The 8,892-nt window shown below is 32.4% G+C and overlaps 1 protein-coding gene across 5 annotated transcripts in view; it reads right to left on the bottom strand.

The window, feature by feature from the left end:
- The window catches only part of LOC100162345, a 32,490-nt gene extending 24,098 nt beyond the window's left edge, over positions 1-8,392 (bottom strand). For 4 of the 5 annotated variants that reach the window (XR_001680424.2, XR_001680425.2, XR_001680423.2 and 1 more), the window contains exons 1-8: positions 7,326-8,392; positions 6,876-6,994; positions 6,751-6,805; positions 5,918-5,961; positions 5,788-5,839; positions 5,563-5,694; positions 866-962; positions 565-795 (exon numbers count right to left, since the gene is read on the bottom strand). Coding sequence is in view for 2 of the 5 variants with exons in the window: in XM_016809089.2 (XP_016664578.1) it covers positions 565-795; positions 866-962; positions 5,563-5,694; positions 5,788-5,839; positions 5,918-5,961; positions 6,751-6,805; positions 6,876-6,932 (668 nt within the window). In the remaining 3 variants the exon portion in view is untranslated. The remainder of the gene's footprint in view (positions 1-564; positions 796-865; positions 963-5,562; positions 5,695-5,787; positions 5,840-5,917; positions 5,962-6,750; positions 6,806-6,875; positions 6,995-7,325) is intronic. The other variant, XM_016809096.2, reaches the window with a different exon arrangement.
- Positions 8,393-8,892: the final 500 nt, after the last annotated feature.

The following is an 8,892-nucleotide window of genomic DNA, read 5'->3' on the forward strand; positions in this document are numbered from 1 at the left end:
ATATTTTTACCATAAAGTTTCATAATATGTTGTTCACTCTAATTTTTAAACTAATGAAGCTCATTGTAATTTGCTGAGCGTAAATTCGCAATGGTACGCCCTTTTAAGATGGAAACAACAATTACCCGTATTACGTCCTCTTAAGAGGACGTCACACCCGCATATGTTGTCTCCGTCTTACAAATGTACAATATAGCAAAAAAAGTTTTGCGCAGGACAATTCTTCCCACATCATATTTGTTGTGTAACTACCAAATTTTCACAACATGTAAAGAACTTTATCTGTGCGACAGCGTGCTTTTTTTTAATAGCATTATCATTTAAAAAATAAAATGTTTAGAAGAAAATTACTTTTATGGTATTTATGTTATCCAAAATATAGGCACGCTGTTGCATACATAATTTTCTACCCTATATATTCAGAAGTTTTGGAGCCACTATTACAAACACAGAAAGATAAAATTTGTCCCGCGCAAAGCAGTTTTTGCTATGTTGTACATTTGTAAGACGGAGACAACACATGCGAGTGTGCATCTTTTTAAACATATGATAATATACTCTTACATTAATTGTGTATCATGTGTTTTGGGCATATATTTTGCGAAACTGGAGGTATAATTTTCACTGTTCGAATTAGAAGTCTGAGGAAAACCATTTTGTTCGTTATTAGACATTGATTCTACTGGTTCACTAGTTTTATTGATTTTATATATTCTTCCTGATTTTTTTAACATAGCCATGTTTTCGGGTGTAAGTTTGCTAGTTGGTACACTTGGTATACATTTTCTTTTTGCTCTATATAAACAAAATAAATAAAATTGTTTAATTTATAATAATAATTTTAAAAATCAATGAATGTGCATACCCATTATTTGTTATTATTATAGATGGTCTTGTTTCAGGTGTATGTTGAATATTTGGTCCACTGGGTATACTGATTTGATTGTTTTTAGTAATAGTACCTAATAAAATAATAAGACTTATTAATTTATACCATTTATGAATAATAATAATCATAATAAGTAATTAATGTATCAACTATGCAACAATTAGAGACATTTTAGTGAAGTTCAATACAAAAGATATATTATAGAATATAATGCCTTAACGTTATAAAACAAAGCACAATTACAAACTCATAACAAAACCACTACTCAGTCAAAAGAAAAAAAAATATTCTATACAAATATTCTCTATATTTTTCAAAAGAAATGGTACCAACTATGTTGCTATCTTTTTTTAACCTGAAATACAACAATTATATAAGATATACCAATAGTACCATCATTATAAAAAAAATACCTAAAAAAGTGCATAAGAAATAAGATATTTTTCCGTTTTAACCAATTATAGTATTTATCGTCCCATACTGTATTATAATACTATTCTTGAAGTATGTACTATTATTATTATTTATTTCAAATTAAGGATTCATATCAATAGGCATTAGCCTGTGGTTTAAGTTTTGTATTACATTGACTAATATTTATTTATAAACATTATTTTTTCTATACCATAGAATTTATACAATAAGAATTTATATTGAATGTTATGAAAAGTTTTAGTTTTCAATAGATATTTTATAATTTAAACAGCTAGGTCCTAACTGAGTGCTTTGACTATGGGTTATGGGTATGATGCATGTTCAAGTTCGCGCATATAATTAATATAATATCATAAGTAGGTGGCTATAAGTGAATTATGACAAGGAATAAATATTATAATTAGGACTCGGATTTTAAAGAAATGCTTCTTTTTATATATTTAAGATAGAAATCTAATTTTTATACATAAATTCGTTTCACGTCAATCTGATTCCAAATAAACGAATTTATTTTTGCTTTTTTTTGTGAAAATGCTTTTTTTGCTTTTTTATTGCTTTTTTCAGTTATTCTAACTGTCGAATTTTTATATGTCTGTTATGCTATAAAAATAAAACAAAAATGTTTATTTACTTAATAAGAAATGTGAAAACCCGCAATAATGACCGTGCCGTACCATTAGTGCGAAACGTCCTTAAATGTATAGATTATCGATCAACAGATCTAAAGCTGTCCAGTATTATTGCAAATAGTTTAATGAATTAAAAAGTGTAATTGAAGACTTCGAAGAAGAATCTCAATGTGTTAAAGTAGTGAAACAACTACTTCAAAAGGTATCTCTTCAATCAAATATTGTGTATATTTCAACCAACTTTGGATTTCTACCAGATATTATTATTTATTACAACATTAGAGGGAAAAGGTAACTTTTAACAAAGTATTTAAACAATTTAACATCATAATACTAAATTATATGTATAATTTTAGGCGAATCGTTGAAAACATGTATAAATATTGTTTTAGATGCAGAAAAAAAGTAAATGAAGCTCATGGAGATATTGCAACTGCTATTTCTGGTAAGCTAAATCGTGTTCTTTTGAAAAACAAAGGCTGAAAACAATTACTGGACATTAATACTATACTGTGTGGCGTTTCATCAGACAAAATTAATTATCATGGGTTTGATTTAAACGAAACCTCTTGCATGAAGTATGCACCGATCACTTCAGTGGATGTAGAACGTTCGTTTTCTATGTATAAAAACATCCTGTCAAACAATAGAGTCAGTTTCACTTCTGAAAATCTTGCCAAATACATGGTGGTAAATTCTTTTTTTAATTTAAATTAATTTTTGTTATTCAGTTTTATAAAATTATAACTAATTCATGTTAATTTTTAGTCATGCTTTTTTTTTGCTTTTTTAAAACAATTTTGTGCTTTTTTTGTTATTTATTATGCTTTAAAATCCGAGCCCTAATTATGATTTATTTTAGACTTAATTAATTTAACATAATATCATATTGTAATTCCTTAAAGATTTATCCATATTATATATTATAATATGTTGTAAGCACATAAATAAAAATAACAAACATAATTAAATCGTAAGTTAGGAAATTGGAAATAATTTTTACTTGAGAAAAAACAATAAAAATTGTGAAATAAAATTATTATAGTGTGGCTCGGCACAGCACAGTGGCATTATAGCGCAGCACAGTGGTTAAAATCAATCATGTGACGTGATTGAGAGTAAGCAATGACCGCTGCCACTAGTTCCAGAATCCCAACAAAAAATAGAATAAACTCCTAACTGAATTATGAAAAATTTAACACTACTAAATATTACATTCTACTTATTTTGAATCAGATTATATAAAACTATAGTTAACCAATAAGAATGTGTAACAACTATTATATAAAATATCAGAACTAACAGTGCCGCAATTACAATTTTGAGGCCCTTATAGTTTTCACTGAAGCATTGACGGAAATAGGGGAGGAGCTTAGCCACCAAATATACCATAAGCCCCCCCCCCAAAAAAAAAAAAAAAGAAATAATATATATAAAATTATTTTGGTTGTGTGGTAACCAAGCCCTTTTCTCGAATTGATGTATAAAATGTTAGCCACCCTGAAATTTCTTATATGTACTTAAGACATAAACAATGGCAGACAAGATACAGGCATTTTGAGGGTTCATGTATCCATAAAAGTGTCCTACCCACTTGTCATTTTTCTTTGGTAATTGCAACTTATATAATAAAAAAATGTCTAACTGCACTTGACTATAAATATTATATAATAATTATATAATAATTAAATATTTAAATTAATCAGTAAATTCCATGACAGATAAAGTTGGTAAAATTGAAGATTGTAACAATAGGTATATCAGGAGCATTGTATTAAATTTTCACGCATTTTGACCAAACAAAATAAAATTTCATTGACAATTATAGAGAAAAAAAAATAAAAAAATTTAAAACTGACAATGTCCGTAAACAACTCAAAGTTATAATTTTATGGTGTATAGAAAATGAAAATATAAACATTCACTGAAATTTTCATGTATCGACAGAAATTCGTTTTTTGAATTACAACAAAATAACAAAATCACTACATGAGAAATCGAGTGAATATCCAATCTTGTAAAAAATATGAACTTCAAACACTCATAAAGTTTTTTTGATTCCCTTGTAGACTTATTTTTTTTTTTGTATAACGGTAGACAAATTTATGAGGAATCTTTTATTAAAAATTTTTATGAATTTCTAACTGAAAATAATTGGAAACTAAAAATGTCCATAAACAGCTCAAAATAAGTCAAAATATTCTGAAAACGTTATGGTGTATAGAAAAAAATTGCATGTATCTATGGTAATTTTTTTTAGAGTTACTCCAAAAACCAAAATCAATTTTGCGTAAAATTTCGGTTTTTCCTTTTTTTTCAAGTCAATGAAATAGGACCTACATACTTATATACACAAAAATACAAAATTCAAAGTGATTGAATTCTTATATTTGATTTTACAATTGTTTTATAATATTATGTATGGTAATGGTAAAATCCGAGCCCCCCCCCCCCCACCATACATACATTGCGATGCCTATCAGGCGGTGCCTTGCACCGTCTTCACCTGCGGTAGTTGCAGCACTGAGAACGAACAATATCATAATTTTACCAATTCTAATCTATCTGAAGTTTTTTTCCAATATTTTTATCAATATACAAACTATGAGCATTTTCAATTATTATTATTTTACATGAAGGCAATGGCAATATGTGTATTAATTAAAATATTGTAAAAAACCGATTGAGAGAACACAGATAATCTTCTAACCTAAGAGTTTTGATAATAGGTTAATTCACTCTAATATCAAAACTAACAGCACACTATTGAAATTTGAAACTGGTAAACGAAAATTTGTTGTTGTCCGTGTATAAGAAAAAAATTTAATAAATCCAACAAATTATAGAATAAGTAACAAAATTATGAAAAATGTATGTTACTAAATATAACATTCTACTTATTTTAAATCAGATTACATAAGACCACGGACAAAGATATAATGGACTGGACACTAGCAGCTTATCAGTGGTCACAAGTGTGCAAAGTACTGTGCTGTAAAGAATACTTTAACTGTATATACTCTATTCAAAATAAGACCATGACCAGGCGGCCGAGTTGTGCCGGGCGTGGCTTTCTTCCGTGGCAGCGCCTGATCCGTCACCGTAGTGGGGACGACATCTGGCCATATGTCTGACCGCCGCCTAACGAAAACTGGTCACCGTCTGGTCATGATCTTATTTTGAATCGAGTATAGTATTTCAAATACCATTCAAATACTTAAAAAAATTATTTGGGATACTTTTCAAATACTTTTTGTATAAAACCCGGTTTTTCACAAACCTTCAGACTTCAGCTAACACAGATATACAGAATACTAAATAAAACTATTATGCAATTACTGTAGTTGGCAATAACATTTTTCTAACCAAATATTTCAAATAAAAATAAGTGTTCGATAAAAAAAACCAAAGCAGGTACCTATTCAATACAAATAAAAGTTTTATAATAGGCCAGTTCACTCTAATATCAAAACTAAAAGCACACTATTGAAATTTGAAACTGGTGAACGAAAATTTGCTATGTTGTACGTGTTCAAAACGGAGACAACACATCCTGGTTAGACGTCTTTTTAAAATCTAAATTTTTAATATAATATATTTATTATTTACCATAGTTAACAGGAGCATATTTATCAATGCTGCACTCAGAAAAATTAGCACCGTGTGTGTTTTCAGAAATTTGGTCAGTAAGTCTTCTCTTTTCAGTTTCTAAAACATACTCAATGACTTTAACACAAATTCCTGAAGAAAAAAAATTAAATATAAATTCATTAAGATATTATGAATATTTGTTGGAAGAATATAAGTAATAAAATAATTATAAATTGAACATACCATTATTATTGTGAGATGAGAATTGATGAGGATCCACTGGTTGGAAAAGATACTGTAAATATAAAATGAAATACAATTTAAGTAATTTAATTTTAATTGCTATAATTTGAGACATTTGCTAGGTACTTACATTAAAAGGACGTATTTGTTGAACTGTTTTTATGGTACTGAGTTCTAAACAAAAAATATTTAAGATGGGGCCATTAGTGATTTAAAGATATTGTGCACATTAGGAAAATATTGCAAACCAATTTATACCATATAATATATAACTATCTAATAAGACTAAATACTATTTGGTTTAAAATGGTGAATAAGTATACGTCACAGTGTAGATTTAAATGTGAATTTGACTTAGGTACCTTGGAAGTATGAATTCAAAATCAATAAATAAATTAGGTATACCAAATTAATTCATACATAAACAAAATTTAGATACCTTAGAAGCCAAGATTAAGAGGACGTGATACCTGCATGTGTTGTCTCCGTCTTACAAGTGCATAACATAGCAAATTATACGCAAAGCAGAACACGTGTAGCTCCGTTAGCTTAAACATTAGAGTAAATTGACCTCTTATAAAATCTAAAGGTAAGATTATTATCTAAACAACCTCATGCGCTTTTTATTATATTTTAATTTTTAAGCGAGTTATGAGTACTTTAAAATACACAAACAATTTACAATTTTAAAATACTCATAACTCGCTTAAAAATTGAAATATAATAAAAAGCTCATGAGGTTGTTTAGATAATAATCTTACCTTTAGATTTTATAAGAGGTCAATTTACTCTAATGTTTAAGCTAACGGAGCTACACGTGTTCTGCTTTGCGTATAATTTGCTATGTTATGCACTTGTAAGACGGAGACAGACAACACATGCGGGTATCACGTCCTCTTAAGTGTAAAATGGTTTGGTATAAAATGATAAGAATTAATACTTTAGGGGGTGAGTTTTACATACTTGGTCTGTTGTTTATTGCTAATGAATCCGAAGCAGTCCTTGATGGAAAATCAATCTATATAATTATTTAATATAAAATGTTAAATCCATATAACTTGCATTAATTTAAGACTGTTAAAACTTACATTGTGATTAAGTTCTTCATTTTTACTGTTATGATTATTTATAGACAAATCCATCATATTGAATTAGTAATCTGGAGTAAATTAAATAATTCTATAAGCCCGTCACTTCTTGTCAGATCCTAAAAAAATTACACTTTTATAAATTCAATCAACTAAATAGGTACCTACTACAGGATTACATAAATTTATTTTCATTTCAAATAACTCGTTAAGCCATTCAGGTTTGATCACAAGTACATGATAGGTATGGATAGAAACACCAAATTTGAACTTTAACATACCTATAGAACTATTTATTTTAGTTATAATTAAATAATAGATTCAGGTAATCGATTACCAGTGTGGTATAGTAGGTAGGTACAAAGTTGTATTAAAAACATAAAAAAAAGGTTATATAATAAAATATCAAACATTAACACCAGTTTTGATAAATGATGACCTTAAGGTTACCTTTTGAGCATATGTAGTAGGTACGTGCATGCATAAGTAGGTACCTATACCCAATGAGTATATTGGAATTCAGTAGGTACTTGGAGCAGTCGTTCAGTTACGATTGGGTGTGCGCTGACAACACACAGTTCGGTAACACACGTCCGTCTGCCGGATGCGTTGGATTCCCGTTACACCGCTGTATTCGAAAGAAAACAAACTAACACCGTTTGATCGACAATAATGCGGATGAGTGAAAAGATCGAAGGTAATAAATGTCTTTGAGCGGAGCGAGAGTGTGAGCAAATAGGTGAGTGATCTGAGTAAGTTACACGAATCACGAAGAATCACATCATATTACGCGTACCCGGTAAGATCGCGCGGCGGATGGCAGTGATGACGACGACGGCCAAGACGAATGCCATGGCGATTCCAGCGGCGAACGTGACGATTCCGACAGTGGACGTTTCTCGGTTGGTCCGACGGATTTGAACGCGTTTGGCCATTACGAGACGGAACGACGACGGTGAGGGGCAATCGGATGTACACTCGTCGAGACACTTGTCGATGGTTTTGAATTATTTTCCGGGGGACCCAAGTAAAACGAAAACGAGCGAGAACGTAAACGAGCGGACGGACACGAATCAATGGCGGACGGACGGGGGTCTGACTGCAGTGAGTACCGGCTTGAAACTGATGACCGCCAACAGGCCGCATGTTTTTCAAAACGACGTTTGGCGCTGTTGCACGGGCGGCGGCGGTGACATACGAACGCCATTCGCCGGGGAGCCCAAACAATGAACACCGGACGGCCACGTTATGGCGGGGGCAGATTTTTTCGCGTTGTCGCCTCCTCCGCCACCACCGCCGCCCCCACCCGCGCACGGCGTCCGTTTTTTGCTGGAACGACAAGAATATCGTTTGGTCGGTCCGAAAAACGCATCCCGCGTGATGTGCGATCAACCCCGGCCGGGTACTCACCGTCGTCGCGCACTGGTCGGGCGGCCGTTTCCGCGATCCGTTGACCGCAGGGTCGCGGTCGCCGGAAAACTTACTCGAATTCGCGTGGCCGGGCGGCGAGATTCACGTGTCGTCCGGTCATCGCGCGAACCGCGGCGGCAAAGTGACTGTCTGATATCGGCCGACGGCGTGCGGTTGCCGAGACGCCCGCGAAAGCGACGCGGCGGACGACGGGTTATAAATAAATATTTCATTGAATTTTCCGACACGGAATAGATAACGTGCTACAATCAAAGTCGAACGAACGTAACGTTAAAAAAATATCAGCTGTTGCTTTCGCGCGCGGCCGACTTACCAACTTGCGCTGTTATCAGAGCTAACGTGTTTCCCGAATCCCGACGCGACCCCACGAAAAACCGCGGTAAACGGGAACCGAGGTCCGGGTCATGGTAGAGCGCGCTAGTTCGACAACTTGGGGTTATCTCTTTGATGTACCTGTTGTTACCGCAAAATAGACAAATACGTGGGGTTACGGTCATACATTCATCTATGTCGGATAGGCAGGTATTTAATACTACCGCGATTGAAGATAATATAATATCTATAATCGTGATTTGCTTTAACCGTG

The sequence above is a fragment of the Acyrthosiphon pisum genome, chromosome X (genome assembly GCF_005508785.2).
Source record: "Acyrthosiphon pisum isolate AL4f chromosome X, pea_aphid_22Mar2018_4r6ur, whole genome shotgun sequence".
Classification (NCBI taxonomy): Eukaryota; Metazoa; Arthropoda; class Insecta; order Hemiptera; family Aphididae; genus Acyrthosiphon; species Acyrthosiphon pisum.